Genomic DNA, 27,931 nt, shown 5'->3' with positions numbered 1-27,931 from the left:
TCTAAACATTTCATGCTGTTAGTGAAATGAAGAAGCACAGGAATATCTACTGACTCAACAGTTCAAAGCAAATTAGTCCACAAAAGAGAAAGACAGGCAAAGCTTCTTTAAGAAGACCAGACCCCTTGTGTTATTAAATTCCTTCTGAAACTCAGAACAAATATTGTGGTATATGTAATTTGAATTGAAGAAGTGCTTGTTCAATTTTGTGTGTGTGTGTGTTTTTGTTGGTGTTTGGTTTTGTGTTGGTGTTAACTGTTTCTGTATTGGAACAGGATCATAGTTCATATCCTAGGGTGGTCTCAAATTTTAGATCCTCCTGCCTCTGCCTCCAAATTTCTAGTATTGCATGACTGAACCATTTTCACACCTGGTTTCAAATGTGTGTGTGTGTGTGTGTGTGTGTGTGTGTGTGTGTGTGTGTGTGTGTGTGAATGTGTGTGAATGTGTGTGTTTGCCACATTGTGCAGGTGCCAGAATAGACCAAAGAGGATGTCAGCTCTCCTGCAGCTAGAAGTATGCGCAGTTGTGAGCCATTCCATGTAGGGGCTGGCTACTAAATTCAGGTCTTCCAGAAGGACAAGTAACTTAACCACTGAGCAATCAATTTCTCCAGCCCCTCAAATACCTTTAATACGGATACTATTAGTTCTACTTATAATATAATTACATTATTTGTTTAAATATTCATACATGGTCTAGAGTCAGTGGTATGGCCCAGCAATGTGTATATGGTTACATATTTAAAGTTTTCCAGTGAACAGCTTATTTCAGTCAAGCTGTTAGTTCTCCATGATGAAATTATCTCCTTTTTGGATATATCAAAAAGATATATTTGAGTCCATCAGACCCTGAAGGAAGAAAGTTCTAGTCAAGTGGACCAACTCTACCCTTATCCCTAACCTACATCGTCATCCCTACAAGACAGAGCTGTCTTGACTTGTAGGTGTTCTGGCCCTAGGATGTGATGAGATCCTCAGAGTCTGTATTCTTCTGACTCATATTAGTGTAGGTTTTTCTGCTTGACAGTACCACCAAACATCTCAAGGGGTGGCTTCAATGTGGCTGTTATGTTAGTACAGAACCAAACATTGGAGCTGCACACTTCACTAGCCATTCTACATATTTTCTCAATAAAAGCGTAGTAAGGCTGACTCTTCGAATGTTACCAGGAAAAGATGTCAAAATTTTCCATTCAGTCATCTGTGTTAGAATATTCTACTCTAAGCTCTCTGTGTTTTCAAATTAAGTACTATTCAATGAAGGCATGTTAAACTAATCTTCTCTATCTTTACTTGTGGTTCAGGGAGGAAATGGCTGTTATAATATACATTCTTATTTTATAATAATAAAAAGTGAGTATATCCTGGTCTAATTACAGTGAATATATTCTTGTTTGATTATTTCATATTATAAATGGTGATTGTAAAACTTACATAAGTCACATTCTGATATCACAAATTTGTTTCAAATTATTAGTGTATGTCTAAAAAGTAAAAGGCAGGAATGGATATATATGTAGTATAAGCTGTTAAATGATTTATTGTAAAATAATTTATTTCAATTTTCTTAGGCACCCCTTCTGCCGACATCTTTTTTTTTTTTTTTTTTTTTTTGGAAATTTAAAGAAAGTGTTTGAAAATATAAGAAAACAAGGCTCTTCACAATCGCTTGTGTTTGAACAGACTTATATTGCATTTTTTAACAGTGATTTCCGCTTGAGTAAAACAGTGCTCACTCTCTCTCTCTCCCTCTTCCCCCACTCCACTGAAACCCACAGACGTCTTGCTGGAAACGCTTTGACACACATTCCCAAGGGAGCGTTCTCAGGCCTTCACAGCCTTAAAGTTCTGTAAGTAAACCAATCGTTGTTGGAGACAGTTCTGATTTTCACGTGACTGCTAATTAATGCACAAATATTGGGTGACCCATTATGGTGTTTCTTTGTGGTGACCGATTTAAGTGTTCCTCTGCCTTCACTGGTGTCATAAAACCATGTTATACTTGGCTTTACTGTGTGTACAATTGCTCTCTCCTTCTCTGACGTTACAGCTAAAGTTGTTTGCCTCTAACTACCTTACCTACTCATTCATGCAAGGATGTTTTTCTTTCCCCGGGTCATGCATCGGGGAGCATGTCTCCAAAGAACTTGGTCACTGAGTGACTAACTCACTGTGATACCAGCATAATGAGATCACAGCTTCAAACTTACTTTGAAAGTTGTTTTCTTATGATATACCAAATAAGGACCCACTCAAAAATGCTAAGTTTGTGTGCATAAGTAGATATAGAAGACCTGATGTATGACCTACTAAAATGGACAGCTGTTCGCTAGGAAATGTTTGGTTAGGGATGTAGCTCAGTGGTACAACTTGGCTATTAACAGAAATATTTTAGGTTATATTGCCAACCCTAATGCTAACTTATTTTATGCATTAGCACCAGGTAAAATGAACCCAATGACTGTATCCATGAACCCAACAAGCTGTTTGGACCATTCAAAATGCATCATGAAATTGAAGTTTAAATAATATGACTAAAATTATTTTCCCAGATTGGATTATGTACAGCAAAACATTTAAATGCTGTTAAATGAATTATTTTGTAGGGTCTGGAGAGATGGTTCAGTGGTTAAGAGCACTGGATGCTCTTCAAGAAGATCCAGAATTGAATCCCAGCACCCACAAAGCAGCTCACAACCACCTATAACTCCAGTTCCAGGGGACCAAATGCCATCTTCTGTCCTCCACAGTCCCCCTTACAGTTACAAGTAGGCTTATAAACATATAGGTAATCACACACTTACATACAATTAGTTAAAAATAAATTAAATAAATTAATTAAAAATAAATAAAATTCAGAACAATAAAATAAATTATACTATAATAAGCTACTTCAATTCCCTCAACAAGCTGTATATTGAATATATGAGCTAATGTGTAGGTGTGTATCTCAGCCAACATGTTTTATCTGAAACACAAACTCTTAATATGAATACAAATGATATACTTCATATCTTATGGTAATTACATAGAAATATAATTTTAAATCCCTAAATTTTTAATTAAGTTTGAACTGCTCAGGTTTTATACATGATTTTTCCACCACAATGTTATTTATGTTTCTTAATTTTACCACTGTGTAATTCCACCTGCACCATCTTTCCACTGACTGCTTCTCATAATACACTACATGTCTAGTAAATTGAAGACAGTTTATTCCTTAGTCACTGGTATGTCCCAGCCCTCTGAAAAGTACCTGAATCACAGTATATACTCAGTAAACGTTTGTTAAATGAATGACTCTGGTTCAGGATGCAGAGAAAACACAGACACTCTAGACACCAACATTTTCTCAATTTTGTATACTGTGAACCCAATGGTTCAAGTTTGTTTATAGAATGCCTTTTGGATACTCAGCAAGAAAAGGTGTCTGTGTCTGATATGGGTTTCTACCTACAAGCAGGCTTCGTGTGCCCAGAATGATTCTGCACACCATTAGGAAAGAAATGTTTAGACTTTGCCATTTAGTTAGTTTCCCTACCGAATGGAAATGATGAGGGTCCGAGAGTAGCAAGGTCCTGCAGGGATTTTGTTCATTGCTGTCATTGCTGACTTTGAGACTAACCACAAGTTGTTAAATAAACTGTCTTGGCATTAGAGGGATGGTACTAAGCATGGAGGCTCTGCCAGCGATGGAGTGCTTACAGAGCTGTGGGGACATCATTCCCCAGATGTGATCCAGAAGGATCACAATGAGAGTAGCACAACTATGTCCCATTCCATTTGATGTGTGACCGTGCCTTGTCACCCGATGCAGGTCACGACTACTTTAATGTGCAATCCTACTGAAAGGGTCCTGCATGGTGTCATATTTTGTATAGGAAAATATAGGATTAAATGTATCCTGGCAAAACCATTGACTAATTAAGTTTGTAGGTTTTTTATTCCTAGTATTATAGGCTTTCTAATAATAAATTTAATTCAAAGTAGCATTTATTCAGTAGAATCACTGCAAAAGTCACGAAATAAGATATATAGAAATATATGTAAAGACAAAATTTATTTGAAGACACTATTAAGTTAGCAGAAAGGTAAGAAGCAAAGAAAAAGGGTCACGTTGGATTTAGTTAACAAAGCCTTGCTTTATAAATATTTCATACTGCTTCCTTTTAAATTCCTGGGGCACAACCACACATACACAGTTCATGTTGTAGCAATTATTCAGTGGTTTCTTACTTGGGGACTGCCTGTTGCTTTCAAAATCTGATTCTTCCACTGCCTGCCAAGTTTACTGCCCTGCTCTGAAGAAGGCATTTTGTGACTGTGCCTGCCTCCTAGCCAATCTTGAATACCCATTTGCTATGAAGGGGTTTGATCTCCAGGGCTTTTCAGAGTACTGTTAAAGGAATGCTGGCCTCAGCCTTTGCACATATGACAAATGTTCTGATGGCGTTTCTAAGACTGCCCTGCCCTGAGGCATAGGAAATGAGTTTAACTCATCCTGAGGATGCCCATGCATGTGTGAGCTTTATACTGCTTCACCTGAACTGCAACCCTACTAATTTGCTTGGGGGAGGGGGGGGTCTGTTATTTTTACTTTAACAAGGGTTATTTCCTTTTTCCTTTAAAATATGCAAGAATATTCTGTTTCTACATGTCTTCACTAGTTTCCATTGTAGTTTCCATATTCCATATCTATGTTTTTATTCTTGTATGAAATGGCTTCTGATCAGGTTATTTTATCACACCTTAATATTAAAAGCTCAGGTGAGGGCTTGGGGTGTAGCTCAGTGTGTGAAGTGGCTGCCTAACATGCACAAAGCCCCAGGTTCTATCCCTAGCACCTCACACAGGAGCCTCAGCAGTGCATGCCTAATCTCAGCACAGCTAAGGGGGAGGTAGAAGTTCAAGGTCACCCTATGTTAATGAGATTGAAACCTTCGTGAGCTGCATGAGATTTTCTCTCAGGGGGGAAAAAAAGAAAATAAATATATAAAATAAAACATCAGAGTCATTCATTAAAAATGGTTTATGGGGTTGTCACTTGTAACATTGTACATTTAGTAAAGCATTAATGATTTCACCGTGGATGACTTTTTCATAGTTTTCCTAGTTTGCCTTTGTGATAATATTTGCCTTTGTGATCTAATGAGGGTGAAAGCCACAGCACAAGTGTCAAAATTCTGAGCAGAACGGTCCTTCTGTCACCATCATCTTAGAAGCTATTGAATGTTTTCTAAAGTTTGAAAGTGGCTACAAAGATAATATAAAGGTTGTGTTCATGTACAGCCATGACTTGTTTATGGTGGATGAGTCAAGTCTATGGCAAAACAAGAGAAAGGAACTAGGGATCCATCCACTAAATTGAAGAACAAAGATGACAGCAGCCCTTGTTGGCCAGTGCTGCTTTTACATACGGAATCTTATTGAGATCTCTTACATCTACTATTGAAGATTTTGTTCCTGAACATATTGGCTGTAAGATAAATAAGTTAGTTGTTTGTGTACTGCAAAATACTTAAGCCAATGAAGTGCCAAATGAGGCCAACCTCAGCAAAAGTTCATTTTATGGAATAAGCCCTTCGGTCAAAGAAAGGGTCCATCTTCCTACCTCCCACCAGCAAACCAAAACGACGGGCAAATTTTGCTGATGGGCAAAGATAGCCACAGAAAGCCACACTTGCCCCATGCGGTGTTGACCTACAGTCCAGCCTTCATAGGCACTGTGATGTCTATACATGGGGCACTTACACAGAAAGAACATCTAAGAATTAGGTCATCAATTGTCACTAGTCTCCACTCAACAACATGACAAGTTGTTCTCCCTCCCACCTAACTTCTCTGTTCTTATCGAGCCTGTACTGATCAAAACTTAAAAGAGAAAGAAAAATAAAGTGTAAGTAGAAATGTATACTTAGGGAAGGCTGACAATGCTGTATGATATAGTAACTGTTTAAAATATACCCGGGAATGGAGTTAAGAAAGTACAGAACCACACCCTGTCCCTAACTAAAGCAGTTCCTATTTTTGTAAACGTGTGCAAATGATAAAATGGAGTTGTGTGCCCACATCCCTGCTCAGGACATGTCAGACCCTGCTGACGTCCCGTGTGTTCAGTAAGGAGGGTTTACAAAAGAAATCAAAGTCCATGCAAGAGTGTTCTGTTTGACTGTACTCTGTGGTACTATAAACGCTTTAACTATTTTGTCTCCCTCTGAAACGTCTCAAACAAAAACATTTTTTTGAATTAACGCACTGGAGACTTGAGATAACCTGCTCTTGTTCTGAGAGATCTGGGTTTAATTGATCATTGGGGACGTTGTAGGATTTATTTATTGTTTGTACTCCCTTGGAAATTAAACCTCCTCAAAACCTTGCATGCATAATGCCCTTGTGGGTTTTTTTTTTCCTTTGTCCTTTTTTTTTTGGTTTTTGAGATAGAGTTTCTCTGTGTAGCCTTGGCTGTCCTGGACTGGATTTGGAGACCAGGCTGGCCTCGAACTCAGAGATCCACCTGCCTCTGCCTTCCCTGAGTGCTGCCACCATGCCCGTCTGATGCTCTGACGTTTTAAGGCACCTGGAACAGCTGATGTGTTAGGGTCAGCTATGGCTAGTTCTCCTTAACGTCTTTCTTCGTTTGTTGTCATGGGCAGCATGCTGCAGAATAACCAGCTGAGACAGGTTCCTTCGGAAGCACTACAGAACTTGCGACGCCTTCAATCGCTGTAAGTACAGTTGTAACTACAAAACATGAATCTCAGTTTGAGAAGGAACACTGAAATGTCCTGTTTTATCCATGATTGACAGCTTGTGTGGTCTTGAGGTCCTAGCCCTGTAGTTTGGGGGTTCCAGGCAGATGTTTAATTACACTAGGCAACCAAAAGCCTCCTAAATGTTGGTATCTCCAGACCAAACATCTACTTCTGTCATCTTGTCCTTCATTCTTATTAACAGTTTTGCTTCTAAATTCCAGTGAAAAATGATGCTTACCTTTTCCCTAGGAAACTGGATGGAATAATCTGATATTTCGCTTCTCTAACTTGTTTTTATCTTTAAACTGTCTGAGCTTCTTCACAATCCAACTTTACTTAGCAAAATAAATACAAGTGTTTTTAAACTCTGCATATCTCTCAAGGACCCTCAAATTAGGAAATCAAGATCTACCGTCCCTTCTGAAGCATGGCCACTGCACAAACTGCACACGCATAGACAAACGCTGCACACACTGGCCGTCACTGCAAACACATAGATAATCATAAGCCGTCCCACAGTGCCCATACACATAGACTCATAGACCACACACACACACACACACACACACACACACACACACTGCAATAGTGCTGATGTCTTTTGCTTTCCATCAAGAGTTTCTCTCCAAGCACCCACATAAACAAATAAGCATTTCCTCACACGAAGAACATTCATACCGGCTAGATGTTTGGGAACTTGGGTTGGAAGTAATTGTCCTCAATCACTACTTGACAAGTCTCTGCCACAACTGTTTTGTTAGTGCGCCGTCTTCTCATCAGAATGTATGAGTGATCGCAATACGTTGCATGATTTCTGATATACGTGTGAGTCATGCCCTCCCTAATTAGACTTATACTGGAGGTCCTCATCTGTCAAACAAAGCACTGCTTTCTGGTCTTGACTGATGAGGGAGATAAATGCATGAACAAAGCAAGAGACTACTGCAGGCTCTAGCTGAAAATCTTCGTAAGGAACCCATCAGTTAATAATTACATACAGTTTGCTTAATGCTTTTTACTGCGGTGACTTGAGAGAAGGGGATGGGAGATCTGAAGATGAGACCTTTATCCTTTGATCTTTCTTTTTAATGAAAGAAAAATCTGTGCTTGAGATCATTTCAAGCTTTTTATTCTGGTCAAACAAAGTGACTTCCTAGGTTTTCAGCAGCCTATAGATAAACAAGCCCACAAGGGCCTCTTTGTGGCTGGGGATGGGGCCGTTGCATTTCCAGCCACTCCTTAATGACAGGACTCTATCACCCTGCTTTTGTTGCGCTAGCTTTACCTAAAGGAAACAAGCAGACGGAAGCCAACTGCCTCCAGTAGGGCTGTCGGGGCACGGGGGATCGAGTGGCTAAATTGAAATTGAGATAATGGCAGTGCCCAATAGGAACTTTAAACAGCTGCAAGGCAGGCTGTAGATACAAGGATAAGAGTTTGTAACCAAAATCCCCATTGGCTGAAAGATCACAAACAGAAGTGAACTCTTTGAGAAAGAGAAAACCATGAACCTTTTGTTCCCTTGAACTGGGTGGTGACCCTCCGATAAAGGTGTTCAGATTTGGTTTCTGACCGGCTACATATTTACTGTTCACCAGGTGTCTCCTGGTTTCTGGCTCACAAAGGAATTACTTTCTGAAACCTTATAAATATATAAATACACGTCCCCTGTGAAAAAGTCAAGGGTTAATTTTCCGGGATGACATCACATGGAAAGGAAGTGTCTAGACGGGTTCTCGGCCCCTGCCTCACAACGCCCTGCATCAGCTGGTCATGAGGTCCCTTTGCCCAGAGCACAGCTAGTGTGAGGTATGGGGGCCAGGGCGGTGTGTGCTGGCGCACTCGCTCCTTTTTCTCTCTGATACTGATTGTGCTGCTTTGGTCCAAGGAATAGGATTTGTTACAAGAGAGTCATAAGCACAAGTTAACCACCAACTCTACAGCCCATGCTGTAACTGAAGGTGCCCCCTGCCCTGGCTTAGAGGTCTGGAGAACAGACAACTCCATTCAAATCGTATTGTTATCTTGTGCTTAAAGATCGTCTTTCCCATGCTTCTATTAAATGGCTCCAAAATTAAAGTACTAGAGTGGGACTAGAGTCATCATAGTCCTTTACTGTTTCCATTCTTATGCCAGACCTTCCACGAGAATGCAAGGGCATGTCAGCTCTGTGCTGCTTCAGTATCAATAAGAGGAGGCTTGGGCAGTGGGGGACAGGGGAGGTGAGACTCCATCTGCTCCATTGTGCCAATACCAGGAAGTCTCTCCACCAAGTCACAGCCTCTTCTCGGACTTGGGTCAGCACTTAGATTATCACTTAGCCCCTTAGTTAATATACAGTGGTTCTTTTATTCTACTCTCTTAAATTAACCCTCATTTCCCCTACTCCAGCACACACACACACACACACACACAGTGGGGGAGAAGTAGATTTCCTGTGTGTTTTACACCACTGTGGCCCTTCAGTGTTAATGAAAAATAATCATCCAAAGAATATCAGCACCTAGGCCACAACCCAGAACAATGCAAATCAGAATCTCTGAGTGTTGCTGTGGCTAACGCCTGACCTAGGAGGGAAGCATTCCTTTTGGCTTACAGTTTGAGGGAATCCAGACACAGTCCATCATGGCAAGGAGGGCATGGTGACATGAATGGTCACATTGCACTCACAGTCAGGAAGTAAAGAGAAAACACGAAGTGGGTCCAAGCTATAAAACCCTAACCCCCACTCTGAGTTTTTCCAGCAAAAGTCCATCTTCTGAAGGTTCCACAACCTTCCCAAACAGTGCCATCCTCTAAGGACCCAGTGTTCAAACACAAGATCCTATGACTAACATTCCCCCACTCAGTCCACAGCCCTGAGGATGGGATCCATGCACGGGTGTTCTCTAAAAGCTTTCTTGCATAGGTAAGTATTTCTTAAAGTAAAAACTTAGAAATCGCTTGCTCTGCAGGCGGTATTTATTCCCTCAGGTGATATGAAAGCCATTGTGAATTCTTTCCAAGCCTGAAAAAAATTAACAGAATTCATACGTTGCAGTCCAATTTGAGCTAATAATACAGGTAGAATATAAAAGTAAGGCAATGCCTTGTGTTTAACTGAAAACAGCTCTCCTCTCTGCCTGTTAGCTCTGCTGACTACCTTTGGCAGACAAAGTTAAAAGGCCACATGCTGTCCCGGCAAGATATTCACACGTGATGCCTGGAACAGCCGCAGCAGCACCATCAGAACCTTGGGGTCCAGCTCAGAGTTGCTTAATAAGAATCTGAATTTTCACCCAAACTCTAGATGTTCTGCATACAAAATATGCTTGAGGAACTAAAACATTCGGTGCTCTGTTACCCTACCAAGCGGTCCACACACCCAAAAGGGTTGAGAAGCAGCAAACCCGACCATTTCTAGTCTCTGCTCCACCCATCCACACTCAGAGGAAGTGTAAGAAACTTGATCTATTGCAACCGGTAACGTTGCTGTGAGGACGAGACAGTTAATTCTCAAGTTTCAAGGGCTCTGATTCTCCACTTGTTCCCCATAAACAGAAACTGGTTCGTTCCTAACGAAACGACATCGGCACATTTGTGTTCTTTTAACTGTCTCCTGATGCTTACAAACTGTTCGGCTGAACTGAAAGGGTCAGAGGCCAGCAGCACAGAACACACTCCTGTGCAGTACATACGTTTGACTCCTGACACGGCAGTGACTGCCCAGACACCAAATGGATTCTTGTAATGTAATCAAATGTAACTTCGTTTCCTTTCTGTATTTTTTTGGAAGGGGATAGAAATGTAATCAGAATTCACTGTGAGTTGTATTTCACTCAGAGACTTTTGGCACTGTGGACATATGAGGATTAGGGTTGGGTTGCAGTCATCTGATGATAACTCAAAACCTAACCCTCCCGTGCCTCTTACCTTCATTAGTTAAGAAATCAGTCTATGTGTAATGACAGCCTCATTGGTGATGGCCAGTAACGGGCTGCAAATACCTCAAAGTTATACATGAGGTTTAAGCTGACCAAGGAAAATTATACACTCACATTTGTCCAAGTATCCAGAGGATTATTTGAAACGCTCATTCTCATTCCAAATCCTCATCAGCAAAGCTAATATTGTAAACTATGTGTCACAGAAATGGTGAGTTGCTGCAGAGAAAATGAAAGAAGAATCGAGCATATCTTTATTGTAGTCTCTATTTTCCAGTTAGGAAACAGGGACTGCAAGTGCAGGGTGCAAGGGCGTATTTAAAAAACAAGCTGAATGTACAATTCCAGCCTAAAGCACCACCTACCTATACACAGATATAATTTCCAGGGCCAAAAATTCTAGAAACATCTGCCAGTAACTTCATCCAGACTCTTCGCAATTTGTTTCTGCTTATAGTTGTTAAAAAAAAAAAAAAAAGAAGAAGAAGAAGAAGAAGACAGTAACCTAGATGAGCCAGAGAGGAGGAAGAGGCGGAGCACAGTTCTGAGCCCAGCTAAGGCAAGCCTGGGACAGCATCACGTTCTCTTCTTGACTTTCGTGAGCCTATCGGGTTTCAGGCCCTGGATACAGAATGGGAAGGAAATAACAAAGGACAAGGAAGTGTAAGCAGACAAAAAGAAAAGAAGATAAGACAACCGAGAGGGTAATCTTATAGAGCCAAAGGGGCTAAAAATAAAGTGGCTTTACTATTGATTTCCACTAAAGTAGTTAAAGAAATAACAAGCTCGCATAACAAAAAATATACTGTTTTGTCGCCCCGCCCCCCCCCCGCCCCCCCCCTCCGGCCACCTCCAAGCTGCCAACGTACTGAAATGGAGTTACACATTCTAGAGGCCAGAGACTGTCTATCAGACCATCAAGATTCATTTTATAGAACATATGCATATCAGCATCCAGTGAATTCTTGCAAAAAGGAAAACTTTTTTTCTGCTTCCCCAAGTTTAAACATGAAGGGAAAGCCATTTTCAGAGGAAAGGCTCTTTCTACATAATATTTACAAGAAGAAAAGCTAAAATGAGAGCATGGTCTTTGAGTATGGGAAATAATGTGAACTGTTTATTTTTAAAAGGCCATGCATGAAAGATTCTTAGGCCAGATCATCTGCAGGGCTGTGATAAGTGCATTCATGGCAACTCCACCAGCCAGGTAAGGAGAACATGGCTGTTAGGAAATTAAAAGTCAAATAAGCTTTTTAAGGCACAGTGGGCTCTTTGGAAAAGCTAACCAGCTAACAATTTTGGGAAGGCACCCAGGGAGTGGAGCAAAATGTTTCAGGATGGACAGGATCTGTGATCAATGAGGAGGAGGACACAGAGAAGTGGGAGAGAATCGGGACAGTGAAGGGACAAAAATGGGAAGCTAGAACTGACTCACCACCATGGTGATGAGAGAAGGCAATGTTTATTAGGCACTTTTGTCCCCATCCTACCTCATCCTTGAGGCAACCTCATAGGTAGGTGATAGGATCCCTTTCTTGATGATGAGAAAGCAAAACTATCAGACTGTTGACCTTTCCAAGGTCAAACAGCTTGGGGGGGAAAAAAGTCAGGATGGAGGTATGTTTGAGGGAACTGTAGATTATCCAAACCCCAAAATCTGCCCGTTTCACTATACTTGTTCTCTGCCTCCTTCCCTGCAGAGAGTGGGCCCTAGTGAGAGAAAAAGGTAGGGCTCGCTAGAAACACACACACACAGTAAAGAGATGTGACTGTGAACCTTCACACAAAGAAAGGATGCGATGCTGCCAGACAGCAATAAATGAATTGAGCAAGAAAAGGAAATGCTATTAAAATCTGAGCCTGCCAGCCCTTGTTGGGGTTTCTCTAGGCATTTGGTTATCTGATGCCTTGTACCTATGAGGCAGCTATTACTTCTACCCGCCAAGTGAGAAGACTGTGTGTGAGGATCTTGCCTCCACTGCCAGGTTAGCAATCAAGCAGACAAAGGCTAGAAAAGGAAGTTGCCAATAGCACGGACTACGTGTCACAGCAGCTCCTTACAAGGGTGAAGAAAACCTAGACTATCAAAAGCAGAGAACAAATCAGTGGCTGAAGCAAGACCCCTGAGGAAGAAGTAAGTAAGTATCAGGACAACCTCAGAAGTCTTGTTGGGGCCAGACTCTGTGAAAGTCCTCTGGGGCACAGGAAGCATAATATCCAGCTTATTGCAATGTGCAGCCCCACAGGATTAATCGGGAAGGGATCTGATCGGATCCTCATTATTGAAGAAGTCAGAGTAGAGACAGGAAATGTTTGTCAGAGTGGAGATAAAATAAATAAATAAATAAAAAGGAAGATGGATTTGAAAGACACCTAGAGCAGGAAGTTTCCAGTGTTTGAAGTATCAACGAAAATGAAGGACCATGTGTGTCGGTATATGCCTTTAATACCAGCACCTGAGAGGCAAATCTCTGTGAATTTGAGGCCAGCCTGGTCTACATAGTGAGTTCCAGGACAGACCCTGTCTCAAGAAAAATGAGGGGGATGAAGTGGAGGAATGGAAAAAGGAGGAAGAAGGGGAAGAAGGGAAGAGGAAAGTATTGTGAATGACCTCTAAGTTCCTAGTTTCTCCAACAGCTTCCTAATGAAGCAGTGTCTGGAATAAGCACCACCGTAGAGGACTGCCCAAGGAGAGGGACAGATCAGGATTTTGGTCCTATCTCTTAGGATAAAGAACTAAATAGACACAGCATGTAGTTTGAATTCCAGATCTATACTTTAAAGGGGTTGGGGTGGACCCCATGTTAGTTAGTGCCTCCTCCTATGCATTTCTCTTCCCTGAACACTTCATGATATAAAATTGTCTCCCTACTGTTTCTGAAATGTCCCAAAAATGTCTGCCTGGTTTAGTGCTATAATTCCAGCATGAGGCACAAAGACAGTCTTTCTGGCATTGTTTATTGAAATGAACTGAAGATCCAGACTCTACGTGATGTAGACAGCTGCTCTGGGTTCCCTACTTTGGCAGTAACCTGTATTTACTTACCTCCCTGGCTCTGTCCTCTAATCTAAGTATGGCTTTTTCCACATGTCTTACCTGGACTGTGTTGAACCCAGTGGTTTCTGCAGAGACGCCAGGGTTGACCTATTTATTGGAATTAGTTTTCCCACTCTGTTAGTTATGGACTCCTCACTTCAAGAGTAGGGATGTGGGAAGAGCCCACTGTTTGGAAGAATGATAAAATTTGGACAGGCATGGAGATACTTCCAAACACAAGAGGTTATTGTAAACACAAAGCCTAGAATTACTGTGGGAAAGAGAAAAAAATTGACTAGATCAGAGAAATAAGAGAAAGGTTTGAACAGATTTGGGAGATAGAGGGCCTTGAATATCAGAATGGGGGGTCGGGTTAGATTTGAAAGGAATGGTAATTTGGGAAAACGATAGATTCCTACCAAGGGAATGACATAGAGGACGATTTCAGAAAGATTAATCTGGCAGCAGCCTGCAGGATTAATTGAAGAGATAAGAGATCAAAGGCAAAGTCCCCTCACCTGGCTCAGAAGCTGTGGCAGCAAAGCGGGTGTGAAGAGATAGGAGACTTAGCCAGGCAGTCATCTCAGAGATGAAGATAAATGCAGAGGGACTTACTGAATAATTGACTGGAAGGCAATGGGAGATCCAAAAGGAGACTCGAGGTTTCAAATCCTGGTGGTTTGGTACCTGGGAGACTAATGTGTCTCAGACACAAAGAGAGTCTTTGTTTTCTGTGAAGAAAAATGAAACTGAAAAAGTTACTGCCCTTGTTATTTTTGCTGTAGTCATCTCCTTGTCACAAAATTCACATTCATGGTGATCTTTAAAAAATGATCAGTGTAATGAACCTTGACCCAAAATCTATTAAATCTATTCTTCATTGGGGTTGGGGCTCAGCTCAGTGACAGAGCCCCCACCAGTCACCATGTGGAAAGCTTAAACTCCATCTTCAGCAATGCTGGAAATGATGCCAGAGAGGTAGAGGCTTAGCTCCTCGGGCCACTTTTTATCCAGCTCCTGAGGCAGTTGACAAGACTCTAAATTATGGCATTTCCATGAACCTGTAGGCTCTCTTTGCCAAGAGAGGGAAAAAAAAAGAATCTTTACCACTTCAGACATATGTCTAAAGCGATGATTCTGTTTCTGGGGGCCACATCGTATTACAAGTGACTTAGGAGAACAGGGGGAAATGGGAGCAGAAACTTTCCACCTAAGCAACCACAGTCTTTATGTGAACTCATGCACTTGTCTTCATAAGGTATAAGAAATGTCTCATCCTTATGGGAAATGCATTAAAAGACGGAATCCTTATGTTATGGCCACACCACAGATATTTAAAAATAGGAGCAACAGCAAAAATGCTTATAATAATATGAATTTATTTAAACCCATATTGATCTATTTCATAGATAAACTTTCATCTTATCACACTAGTATAAGGATCTTGTGCCCAATTCAATGGCAATCATCCACTAATTCCAGAACAAAAGGTTCAAAACAGTAGGATTTTACTGTAACCGAGAATTTGTGCATTTTGCTGAACTATATTTTAAAATGGATTCAGAGTCAAGTGGTTTTCATTTTACTAGAAAAATAAAGTAATAACTGAGAATGCTTTTATCTCTCAACGTTTACCAGACAGAACACTGTGGTTCTCCAGCTAACCATATCTTCCTCAATATGGTCTCATGAAATGTAAAAATGTATCTATTATATGAGAGCGGTGGGTCATATCTTTAAAATTTATGAGGAAAAATGCTATTCTGTGAAAAGCTGGTCATGAAACTGCCATGCTCCATAATTCTGTTTATTATCGAGTCCCTGCAAGCTGTATAGTACAGCTGCAACTGTCTTCACACTTGGGCCCTCTTTCCTCTCAGCCATCATGTTAATAATTGACACTATTACGGTCATCTTGGTATGGAATTAGCCAAGATCAATGGCTTATCTTTTGACTAACGCTTTCTTCCTTGTAGTTAATGGCTCATCAAAGACATTCTCAAACAAAGATACAAGTTTATATGATATGCTGGCAAGGTGTCATATAGAAGATAGATAAAGAACCATTTTCAGGAATAACAACAGCAGCAGTGATCTCATAGGGTCTCTAATCCCTACAATAATGCTACTTATAAATCAAGCGTTTCTTGCAGGAGAATAGAGCAGAAAAGGTTTCTCTGAAGAGAGGAAATTTGAGCAGTTAATGCCTTATGCATAAAAGCATTAAGATTAAAACTTCACACAAAAAGAATAGGAGTAAGAAATGATGAACCTTCTGCTTGCCATGTTGTAGCTTTGCTAAAGAGAGCACAAGCTATTGCAGAACTGTGCTCAGAGTGAGCTCGTACTTCTACTTTGTTTTTATTTCACATAAAATAGAGCTGCCTTCATCCCTGCTCTCACATGCTTTCTATCAGCCCAGTTATCCAGACCAGAAAGCTGAATCACTATAGCTTTTTTGTTTCCCTTTCTAGCTACACTGATGAGTCACCAAGCTCTGTGACTTAGTTAACACCCCTAGGTCAAACCCTTCCTCTCCCTTTCCACACTTCTTCCGGACATTCATCTTTCTCAAAAGGTTGACTGCAATTACATCAGATTTTTTTCCTTCTGGTCCCTCCTATACATTGCTTTCAGAGTGACAGTACTTCCCTATCTATGGATATCTGATCAGTCTAGAGAAACGTTTTAATAGGACCTTGAAGATTCCTCAGAGAGGGTGGGACATTTCTCATAGAGAGGTGGTCCAGAAGTCTTCTGGAAGTTAAGCTATTCAGACTCAAAGCTCTTGAAACCTGTAAGGTTGAACTGGATGGTCTTGACCATGTGGGAGTAAGGAAAGGCAACACAAAAGACACAAGAGACAGTCCTTTTGGCTGCCCCGCTTCAACAACACAATCTCTTTGGTAATTGTGGAACTCCACAACCTCAACTCTTTCCTCTAGGAACTCAGTTATTTCAATATATTGGCCAAACATCATGACAAGGCCATTTATGTTCATTCTAAGTGACTTTGCAAGACTCATATTTAAAAGAATTCTGTTCTTGTACCACACGATGCGGTTCTCCTCAGTCTCTTTCTTTGGGTGTCCCTTAGCATCTCCTGCTCTCTGCGATGAAAGACTTTCTGTAAAAGGCAATAAAGCATGCACTAAGGCACGTGTGATGAGTAAGAAAAGTATCCAGTTCTGTTCAGTCCATAGGACCAAAGCATGGTATTCACCTACTGAGAGGTATGAAGTTAGAGTGGTTTAAGGAATTGCAAGAAAAATAGACTTTCGTGGAGAAAAATGACACTGCCCACAAATCTAAAGACTGCCCTGAAACATTAACGTTCATAGGCTTTCAAGACACTTTCGCTTAATTCCCATGGTAATTCTGTGACATATTGTCATTCTGCTTTATAGATGTGAAAACTGATCCAAAGAGATATTTATCAATATATCCCAATTTTTCAGAAATGGTAAGGGACACGCTGTTGACTTAAATTTGTTGGTTGTTTGTTTGCTTGCTTGCTTGACTGTTGATTACTTGATTGCTGTGTGGTTAATTGGTTGGTCAGTTGGTTGGTTGGATGACTAGATAGATGGCTAACTGGTTGGTTGGTTGATTGGTTGGTTGCTTGGTTGGTTGGTTAGTTGGTTGGTTGGTTTTGGTGATGATATCAGTGGAACTTAGGGCCATGTGCAGACAAGGCAAGCACTCTGCCACTGAACTACATCCTGGTCCTTAGCTTTGCTTGTTTTTCTTATACAGTATGCTTTCTCCAATTTTCCATATGGCCATTATGTCCATTGTTGTCTATGATAAAAGAAGTGAGAGTAAAAGAAACTGGAGAGATGAGTCAGCAGATAAGAGCATTTGATCCTTCCAGTGGTTATAAATTCAGTTCCAAACATCCACTTCAGGCAGCACTCAGCTACCTGTTGCTTCAGCTGCACAGACCCCAATGCCCCTTTCTGGTATACACGTTTTAATTTTTTTTTTAATAAAAGTAAAATCTACAATTTCAGCACAAGCAATAAGACAGATAAGGAATATAAAGTAGATGCCACTTTTCATGTGTTCTCCTTTCAAATTGTATTTCAAGATCACAATGAAGAGGCTTTGTCTGAGCTGAATGCAAGGGCATTCCTACTGTTTTTTAGATATTTCATTTTGCTATGCATAATTGCATGTAGGCTCTGTGATGTCTCTGTTACATTTTGATGGATGAGTCAATGCCAAGATTGTTGCTAGATCTTTCTCTGAGATTGTACCATCTGTTTCACATCAGCACTTGTCTTATCACTCTGAAGCGAAGATGTTATAGTCAGTGATGTATTATATTATGCATCTGTGTGTGCACTCATATATGCACAAATACATGCACGTATATAGATAAAAAAAATACTACTAAAGTCAGAAAAGAAGGGGCCAACAAGATGGCTCAGAGGGAACAGGTGCTTGCTGCCAACCCTGATGACCTGAGTTTGATCACCAGAATCCACAGGATGTAAAGAGAGAACTGACTCCTACAATTTTTCCACTGATCTCCACACACATAAGGCAGCACATGCTTATACACACATACATGCACACACAGATACATACATACATAAGACTAAATGATAAGGAAGACTTCTACCAAATGTAATTGCAGGCTTGTTATTTATTTCCGAGACGATACGTGAAAAGCAGCCTCTGCTTCTCAGAACTGAAATTCACTGACAGTCTAATACTCATTTGGTTGACTTTTGCCCAAACAGAATCTGAGTTTGCCTCTTTTTACCATTTATGTCTTATTGGTAAAAAGACAAGAACATACTATACCTCCTCAGAAAGTCAGAATGATTTCACTTTATCAAGGTGTTTTATTTTTGCAAAGCCCTGTTATGCTATTTCCATTCTCATCAAGCAACCCTAGGAGAGAAGTTATTCCCCACTTGAAAGATGAGGTCTGTTGAGTCATCCCTGGCTCCCGGTTTGAATCTCAGCACCAACTCTTAGATTGCAAGCTGCCTTAGCAACACCCACCTTGTGACCTGCATGAATAGAAAAACAATGACGCACTCTGAAAGTGACGCAGTGTGATGTAATTATTTTTGTTGCTCCTAATAACAGATACATAATGGGGCTACACTTCACATACATGGAATATATAAGATGTAGTGTATGTGTGTGTATGTGTGAGAGAGAGAGAGAGAGAGCAAGAGTATATGTATAGATGCCTGCAAGTGTATATAACTCTTCTGTGCACACAGAAGAGGTGTTGGATACCTTGGAACTGGGTATCCAGGCGAGGTCTTTGCAGGATGAGCACTAAATTAGGTGGATGCTGGGGTCTGGACTCTGGTCCTCATGATCTCACAGCAAGAGTCTGTGACCTATCTCACTAGCCCCAATATGTGGTCTTTCTTTCTTGCACTGTACAGTGCTATTTTCCTTATACTTATCTGCTTAAAGGTTGTGTTTTCCAAGCATATAAATTAAAAAAAAGTTTCCTTGCCTGAAAATACTAGATTGGCACAATATGATCCCACTGCTGACTCACTGAGTAGATATAACTTATGCCCTGCCAGTTCTTAACCTTGTTCTGTAAGGACCACCTGTAAGCAGGTAGATAATTAATTCCATACTCTGGTTTAGCCTTGGGATAGTTTAAAATTAAATCAGATATCAAAGAAGAGAGCAGAATGATGGTTGTCAGGGGCCTGGAGGTTGATGGCAGGAATGGGAAAGGCAGGTTAAAAGACGCAGAGCCCTGGCATATATAAGTTATGGCAATCTATTGTACCACATGGTGACTATAATTAATAATAATGTACACTTGACATTTGCTAAGTGATGACATCCTAAATGTGCTTGCCACAGAAAGGAAGTATGAAAAGAGATAAAATGTTAATGAGTTTTATTTAATCATTTTACATTATAGTTTAATCACTTTACAGTATATAAACTATACATTTATAGACTTGTAATGAGACATTACAATGCACCCTGTAAATCTATATGATTTTCATTTGTTGATTACATTTTAGCAAAGTAAGAAAGTGTCAACAATACAGTCCTGTTTGAATGAAGCTGGAACTGCTGAGGCCAGGCAAATGCTGATTCTGAAACACTGGATTTAGAGGGATGGTTTGAGGGAGCTTCTTTTTCCATATATTTTACTAATGTGTATTAATTTTTAAAATAATGGGGATTTATTATGACATTTTCATATATGTATAGAAAGTACTTCAACCATATATCCAGGCTACTCCCCAGTGACTATTTTATAGGGAGTTTCTTAAATGATGAAACTATATCATGAAATGTCATAGAAAGGCATTTCTATGTTCTCAGGAAACCTAGAGTCTGTGTTAAGGACCAAGGGTCTGGGAGTATTCATTAGTATTGAGAATGTGAGAGCACTGAGTAATTATTCTGACTTACTCATTTCAGACAGAAAATTGTTTAATAGTTTGGCCAGATTTTAATCTTTCTTCCAGGAGGAGAAAAAAATTCTTCCCAGAGGATCCTTGCCCCAAGTAACGGATGTATTCGCATAGGAGACTGATATCAGGCCATTCCTTGCTAGTCACAACTTAAAGAAGAAAAGCCCCTAATTCCATGCTGGAAAGGCCTTTTCTCTGGTTCCCCAACATTGCACCGAACTTTCAGGAGCTACTTGCAGTGTTGATGCCTAAGCAACTAAGGTGGAAAGATGATGTGCCCAGCAAACGCAGAGAACCCATGCTGTATGGTAGGGCACAACTGAAAAGCTACAATTAGGGCAGTAGTTACATCCAGTTTAAATACGGACTTTACTTCTAGCCAAATAAAAGCAATTACCCCCTCATCCTTGACAAGATTGTACTGTACGAGCAGACTGCTAAAGAGAGAATGCTGTGACGGATTTTCCCAAGCATTTCCAGGTCATTTGTTGACAGAACCCTGCCGTGTTAGGAGACCCTGTCTCAGCTCCCGCAATCACGGGCTGGTCTACTGGAAAAGTGAGTAGAGTATTGGCAAAGACAGCCGACTCCTAACATTTGTTCCAAGCGACCTTGCCTCCGTTATTACTGAAACTTGGCATGGAGCCCATTAGGGGTCACTTGTTCCCGTTCGCAGAAGAGATGTAGGAACTGGGGGATGACAGGGATGGTGGACGTGGCCAAAAGTGAGGAAGCCCCTTCTCAGAGAGCTTAGTTTTCTACAAGAGGGCTGTCTTTGTTCCGAAACCACTTAAGTTTGGTTTGCAGCAGATGATTTTGCGACTCCCATGTGCTTCCTGCATCTGCTTACTCTTAGACGCTTCCAAAACAATTTTTGAAATCTTCACACAATCTTCTGATCCTTCCTGATTCATGAGCTGCATAAAATGCAAGTCTTTGTTGCTGTTGTTTTGTTTTGTTTTTTTAATTCTAGTTTTGCAAATGCAAATCTTTTTTTAAAAAAATGAGTGGTAGAGGCTGCTGGAGGCGTTAACTGATTGCTAGAAGTAACATTGTTCATGTACCTCACAAAAACTTTCTTAAACTACCTCAGTTTTGTCATTTCCACAGTCACTTTAATTACACTTTAATTACAGCCACCGTTTATCTTGAATTATGGCAAAATAAATGCACTGCACTCCCTCTGCTGGCTCAGAGGCAACAGCAGCTTATTAACCAGACCTACAGACCTATTTTTAGAAGGCTTCACCATCTACAAACAAAACAAAGAAAAAAAAAAAACAGGAAAGAAACAGAAAGTGGGAAAAAGAAGCAAGAGCTGCGAAGCTGCTAATTTTATTATTCGTTTAAAATGTCAGAAAAACAAACGTCCGCCCAAGACAAATGCCCAAGGCCAAGCAAGGCAGCCAGCGCTTTTTGAAGCTCTTCCCAGAGGCATAGCTAGCAGCCTTTCAAAGTTACTGATTCTTTTCAAATACTGAAGCAATCATTTCCTAGCGCCTAGGAACGAACGACCCAGCGGATTGCTGTTTGATATGTTCCAAACAAGTCTGGGATCACAAGTCATTTGGCCTGGGGTGGGAATGAGGGGAGAGAATGTCTGCCTTACAGCGTCTGAACGGGATTCAGTTCTCAGGCCATGTCCGTGCATGAAAGCATGTTACCTGCAAGCCTGGAGGAGCTCCTTGAGGGGGGTGGGAAGGGGGGAAGGGGATTCTTAAGGATCTCACCATGAGTGAAGACAGCTGATCACAACAGAAAAACGTTCCGGTTTGTCTGGGGCCTGGAGCTCCCGACCCTGTTGGCTGTGGCTAACGAGCGCAGGCAGCGTCTTCCGGCAGAGCCCTCGTCTGCTTGAGCGTCGCTGTTTCCCATTCTGGTTTGCTTTCTTCCAGGCGTCTGGATGCCAACCACATCAGCTCCGTGCCAGCCAGCTGTTTCAGTGGCCTGCACTCCCTGAGGCACCTGTGGCTAGATGACAACGCTCTGACAGAGGTCCCTGTCCAGGCTTTCAGGAGTTTATCAGCCCTGCAAGCCATGACCTTGGCCCTGAACAAAATACACCACATAGCAGACCATGCCTTCGGGAACCTCTCCAGCCTAGTAGTCCTGTAAGCTTAAGTGATTTCTCTCTCCTTTTTAGCAGCTTCTAAATCCCCTCTTAGATCTTAGCCTTAAACCTCAAAACTTGAAGGGAGGCGTTTTAAAGGGATGAAGAAGAGTTCTACATCCCTAAAATGACTTAGGAATGTTCTAAATGTGTGAATGATTTAAACAACATTTATCAAATACCTGATTAGTAATAAACATTGCTGGGCATACAGTAGCACCTTTACCTTTAGCAGAATCCGTTGTACAGTTTAAATCATTACAAAGCTAATAGAAACTTTTTATTGAAAGATAATTTAATTATTAATAATACATATTACTTTAATAAGGATTTTTTTTTGCAGTTCTAAGGATGGAACTTGGCACCACAAATGCTAGCGAAACAAGTACTAACACTTTATCAGTAAACTATACTCACAGCCTTGACAAGTACATTTTTTTATTATTATTTATTTGGCTAAAAAAAAAAAAAAAGAAAAAAGAAAGCAGATCATTCCCAAGCCGGGGTGTATCCTAGTGGAAGACTGTCTGGCATCAGCACCTGGGGTTAAGCCCTAGTCCTGATGGAAAGTAGTTAGAAAAAAAATAGGAGAAAGAAAAAGGAGATGAAGGGCAAGATGAAGAGAAAGAGGGCAGAGCATTGACTCTTGACACCAATTCTGCATTTCTACAGCTTATTTTTTTCTTATTTTTTTGAGATCTAGATATCTTTTGGGTTGGTTTGGGTTGGGTTGGGTTTTCGAAACAAGATTTCATGTAGATTGGCCTTGAATTTGTACATTTGAAGATGTCCTTAAAGTTCTCAACCCCTGCCTACGAAACATTAGGATTATAGGCAAGTACCACCACCCAGGCCTCATTCACATCTCACCATTTTAGAAAATCACAGTGGTTCTCCCCTAATAGTTTGGAAATTAATCAGTCTTCTTTGAGAGTGAAGCAGTATATTCCTGCGCGTGTAAAAGAATAGCCAACCTTTATCCAGCACTGATGTTTCGATGCAGTTACTGCTTGAACAGCTATAAGATCAACTTGCTTGATGTGTTAGCTTTCCATCCCTATGACAAATGCTGGAGATAAGCTGTGCATGCTTCCTCCACCTATAATCCTAGCCTTTAGGAGGCTGAGAGATATGAGCGTTGCAGTGAGTTTGAAAGCCAGCGGAAGCTTATAGGTCAAGCCGTGTGGGCTACAGGGTAAGAACTTATCCGGGAAGGAAAGGAGGAAGAAAGGAAAAGGAAGAAAGGTGCGTTTGAGCTTACAGTTTCAGTGATTCAGTGATTTCCATGCACAGTTATTGGTCTCGTTGTTTTGGACCTGTGGTAAAGCAGAGCATCATGATAGGTAGTACCCAGTAGAGCAACTAGGAAGCATAGATAGACAGGGACCCAATGGCTCCTTAAAGGACAAGGCTCAATGACCTAGCTTCCTTCTACTAGGACCCACCTCTCATAGGTCCAACCATCATCTGATATAACACCACAGGCTGGCTGCCAAGCCTCAAGCTTATGGGTCTTGGACAGTCGTTTAAGACACAAAGTTACAGGGAGCATAGGGAGAGGGTCCTTTGGTCCCCTCCCTCCCCAGTGACTCTCTGTGCCCTCACCAGACCACGGCATCACTACAGCTGATGGCCCACTCTTCCTTTGTAGCGTGTACTCCTAGGAAGGCTCTTACCTATCTTTTTCTGTTTCTCTCCATCCCCTCTCTAATTCGTTGCCTATAAAAGACCCGGAAGAGATGTCACAAAGACCTCATCGAAATCCAAAATTTATTTATCGAAACGAAGATCTTTGTCTGGGAAGAAAAGAAATTGAGAGGGATAGTAACACATTTTCACCCTGACTTCTCCACATGGAAATGATATCAATGACTCTGAAGAAGCTGACTAGGGCCTTCGGTTGTTTTTTTTTTTTTTTTTTTTTTTTCCCTCCACTGTTTTGTTTTTTTTTTTTTAACCTTGTTTCCCTTAAACCCATTTTTGCAAAACTTCCTTGGGTGTTAGCCAGTTTCACAGTTGTATACACAGCTGTTCTCATCGACTCTGGCATCCCTGGCTTATCAATTGAGCCTAAGATGGTAATTGTACACGTTAATGGTTTGTCAAGATTACTAATCTTAGGTAGCAGGAAAAGTCTGGTCACTAGTCCCTGTAGCTAAAAACTCCTTCTTGATGACCTGGGAATGGAGTCATCACAAAACTTGCTGCGTCCACGTGTGACCCTCAGTATCTCTATTGAGCACTCTCTGTCTCCACGTCACAATGAGCCAACCACGCTGGAAAATACAATGAAAAACGTGAATCATTCGTATCAACACACACAAGTAGTACTTATCTTAAACCCTACGCTATAGAATTGTTTACAGTATGAGTGAAGGTAGCATCAAGGCTTTTGTTTTAATGTTTATTTCTTCTCATTAGTGGATTCTTTATATTTCTTTCGATTTAAACATCCAAAATGTTCCTAATTTTTCTCTGTGCTGTCTGCCTTCATGACTGTTCATGACTGCTGCTAATGCTCTCTTGCAGGCATCTCCATAATAATAGAATCCACTCCCTGGGAAAGAAATGCTTTGATGGGCTCCACAGCCTGGAGACTTTGTGAGTTGACCTTTTATTTGTTTCCCCCTTTCCAGTGTTTTCATGAATATTCTGAAGGAATCAAAACAGCCTTAAAGCCAAACTTGATGTTTGGTTTGGTTAATTGCCTGAGCTTTAAACTGATATTTACAGAGGCTTTATCACACACACACACACACACACACACCCCACAGAGCAAAACAATAAAACTGCAATTCTATTTTAATCTCTTGAGAGTGGCAAATTAGTGAGAATAATTAAAGTTAAATGAGATGTTCTCAGTAAGCAGTGACTGTTTGCTTAGGAATGTGGATTCTCCACCAAAGGAGCAAGCCCTCTTGTCAGGAGCACTAATCCTGAGTTGGGTGGGAGATGGGTCCTCTGCAGAAGGGAAGCTGAAGATCCTGAGAATTAAGTCCCTAATAAGAAACCAGGTTCCTACAGAAGCAATCCAAGGGACTATATCACTTGCGGAGTATGTGGATGATCCCTGATATTCACTGTTTGAATAATGTTTACAAATATCCCATTGAGCAGCTATTTCTGTCCTGTCTTAGACCCCACTGAGTTACTTTACCCAAGCTACATATTTAACTTGTAGCATAATCGGGAATTGATTTTTTTCTCCTCTAATCTGCTTCTGAAATCCATGTTTATTTCCAGATACTGCTTTCCAAGAATGGGTCAAAAATTCCACTGGATACAGTGGCACATGCCCGTAGTCTCAAGCTATTTTAAGGCTGAAGCCATCACTTGAGCCCAAAGGCTGAGATTTTCCTGGGTCAACAAAGCAAGACCCACTACGTCAACAAACAACAACAAAAAATAGATCAGGTTTTTGTTGGTAGTTTTGATAAAAATGAGTTCGGTCAGCTGATCATATCCTAGATTCCAGAGCCAGGGCAGAGCAGCTCACCACCTACCTAGAGCACAAGCCTCCTCCTGGTACAGGAAATGGAGTGCAGTCAGGTTGGGTAGCAGGCAGCAAAAGTCCCGAGTGTACTTGGAGAGGAAGGTAGTTGCAGTGACGTCCTCAAGTCCCTTCCCATTTTAATACTGAAATACGATAAATAGAAGACATGAGGCTCTGTGTCTGATCACAAAACCAAGTCTTCTGTGATCTTGGGGAACATTGTTCATTTGCATGCAGACTGTAACAACTTACCCACGGTCAGTTCAGCTTCTGACCAGTTCTGGACCAGCAAGCTTCCTGAGGGAGCCTCTATCCCGGGTCTTCTCATAACAGATGAGCACCCACAACTCTCCTTCTGCAGACTCATCACTCTGCTTCTCCCCACGCGTGAAAGAGAAACTCAACCAGACATGTCCTTGATGACATGGGAAAGCAGTTTCCATCAGCTACTAGGAAAACGTTAGAATGCCCCTCTTATTAAGTAACGCTTTCTCATTCCTTTCAACAGAATTGGAACAAAAACACAACAAAACAAAAAACTAAACAAATGAACAAATACAGACAAAAATCAAAGACAAAATTAGCTTTACTCTGTGTTTCCATAAATGCTTTTCCTGTCCCCAGTCCTGGCTGAGGAACCAGACTTAGAGAAAAATACATATAAATACCACAGAACAAAGCGTTTCAGGACAAATATGTGAATCTTATTGTCTGGCCCTACTTTGCTGAAGGCTACAGAGGATCAGTAAATTGGTTATTCCCAACTTCTTCCTTTCCCTGGCTAGAAAGCCAAGTAATTTATAAGGGTCCAGTCCTCGTTTAATCAAAACAGAGCATCTGGAGAGATTTACAAACAGGAAGAAAATTTATGTCCACAAAAGACACGAGTTTCCTGCCTGCAGAATAGCTTAAGGATGGCTTGTGCCAGACAAGTAGGAATCTTGATTCATGTCTAACTCAGTCAAATTATCTTTCTCTTTAAATTAAATAGCAATTCTTTTCTACTGAGGAGGATCTAACCACATCTGATTGCCTTACCAAAAGGGTTTTCTATGTCATTTGGGAAATCTGCCATTCCCAGGGACCAGACAGCAATTCGTTTTTCATATGAAGATAGAGGTATAAGGAGGAGTAAGCCTATAAAACATGTGTGAGTAATGGGATTGAAAAGCCATTTATGTCATTGCAGATAGAGAAATTAATGATTTCAGATCCTCTGGCCCTTCTATCTCTATGTATGAGGGATAGCACAAAGCTTCGCCTCACAGACCAAGACACAGATCAAACTCCTGAGTTTATCATCATTTGCGACTCTGGGAAAACTCTAGGCTCCATGTCTTTGCTAAGAGTCCTGTGTATCACCTAAACCTTTCCAAGCATACATCTTGTCCTAGACTTCAGGCTGGGTGAGACAAGGGCAGGAACAAGGCAGCTCTCACGTCCTGCTTCCTAAATGAGAAGGAAGAAATGAAAAAGGAGGTGTATCCCAGGACTGAAGAGTACAAACACCAGCTGGCAATTCAGTGAACCAGGACCCAGTGAAGAGCTCCATCAGGAAGTGATCAGAAGCAAGCCAGCATCACTCCTCTTAGGAAGTTAAAGCAGCTGCAGGTCCCTTCCTGTTTTAAATGACCCAACACTGCCTTTGATCTTTGGCTCAAATTTTCTGTTCATTGGTGTCATGACTATTGAAATGCAAGTATTTTCAAACTGTTGGTGGACAGGGCCCTATATATGGCTCAGCAGGTGAAAGCACTTGCTGCTTAACTTGATAAACTGGAACTCACCAGCGGAAGGAGAACATCTTCCAAAATTGTCTTTTTATTTCCACAAGCAAGCTTGGTGCTCACACGTGCCCACGCAAACACACACAAACATGCACAGACACATGCATGGGCACACTCAAGCACACTAAATACAATAAATTGTTTTTAAAGTATGAGGCAACCAGCCCCAATAAACCTTCTCCTGAAAGAGAAAGTAAAAATGAGCTTCCATCAATGATACAGGCCCATTGGAATAGTGCACACAAAGGCATTATTAGATTAAGCAACAGGCTCAAATATTTACTGAAATGTAACTGCTATACTTCTTTAATTGATTTAAATAATTTACTTAATGAATTTATTTATTCTGTTAGTGATGATCTACAATGTTCTAGCTATTATCTTACTGAAATGGGTACAGATGAAATT

The 27,931-nt window shown here is 40.9% G+C and overlaps 1 protein-coding gene across 4 annotated transcripts in view; it reads left to right on the top strand.

Moving 5' to 3' along the window:
• Lgr5 (leucine rich repeat containing G protein-coupled receptor 5) overlaps positions 1–27,931 on the top strand; it is a 122,085-nt gene that overhangs the window by 70,971 nt on the left and 23,183 nt on the right. For 3 of the 4 annotated variants that reach the window (XM_060378076.1, XM_060378074.1, XM_021644838.2), the window contains 4 exons: positions 1,781–1,852; positions 6,656–6,727; positions 22,029–22,244; positions 24,773–24,844. In XM_060378076.1, the coding sequence (XP_060234059.1) occupies positions 1,781–1,852; positions 6,656–6,727; positions 22,029–22,244; positions 24,773–24,844 (432 nt within the window). The remainder of the gene's footprint in view (positions 1–1,780; positions 1,853–6,655; positions 6,728–22,028; positions 22,245–24,772; positions 24,845–27,931) is intronic. The other variant, XM_060378075.1, reaches the window with a different exon arrangement.

Source organism: Meriones unguiculatus, chromosome 2 (assembly GCF_030254825.1).
Source record: "Meriones unguiculatus strain TT.TT164.6M chromosome 2, Bangor_MerUng_6.1, whole genome shotgun sequence".
NCBI classification, from domain to species: domain Eukaryota; kingdom Metazoa; phylum Chordata; class Mammalia; order Rodentia; family Muridae; genus Meriones; species Meriones unguiculatus.
Note: the sequence above shows the minus strand (reverse complement) of the source record. Positions and strands in the feature narration are given on the sequence as shown.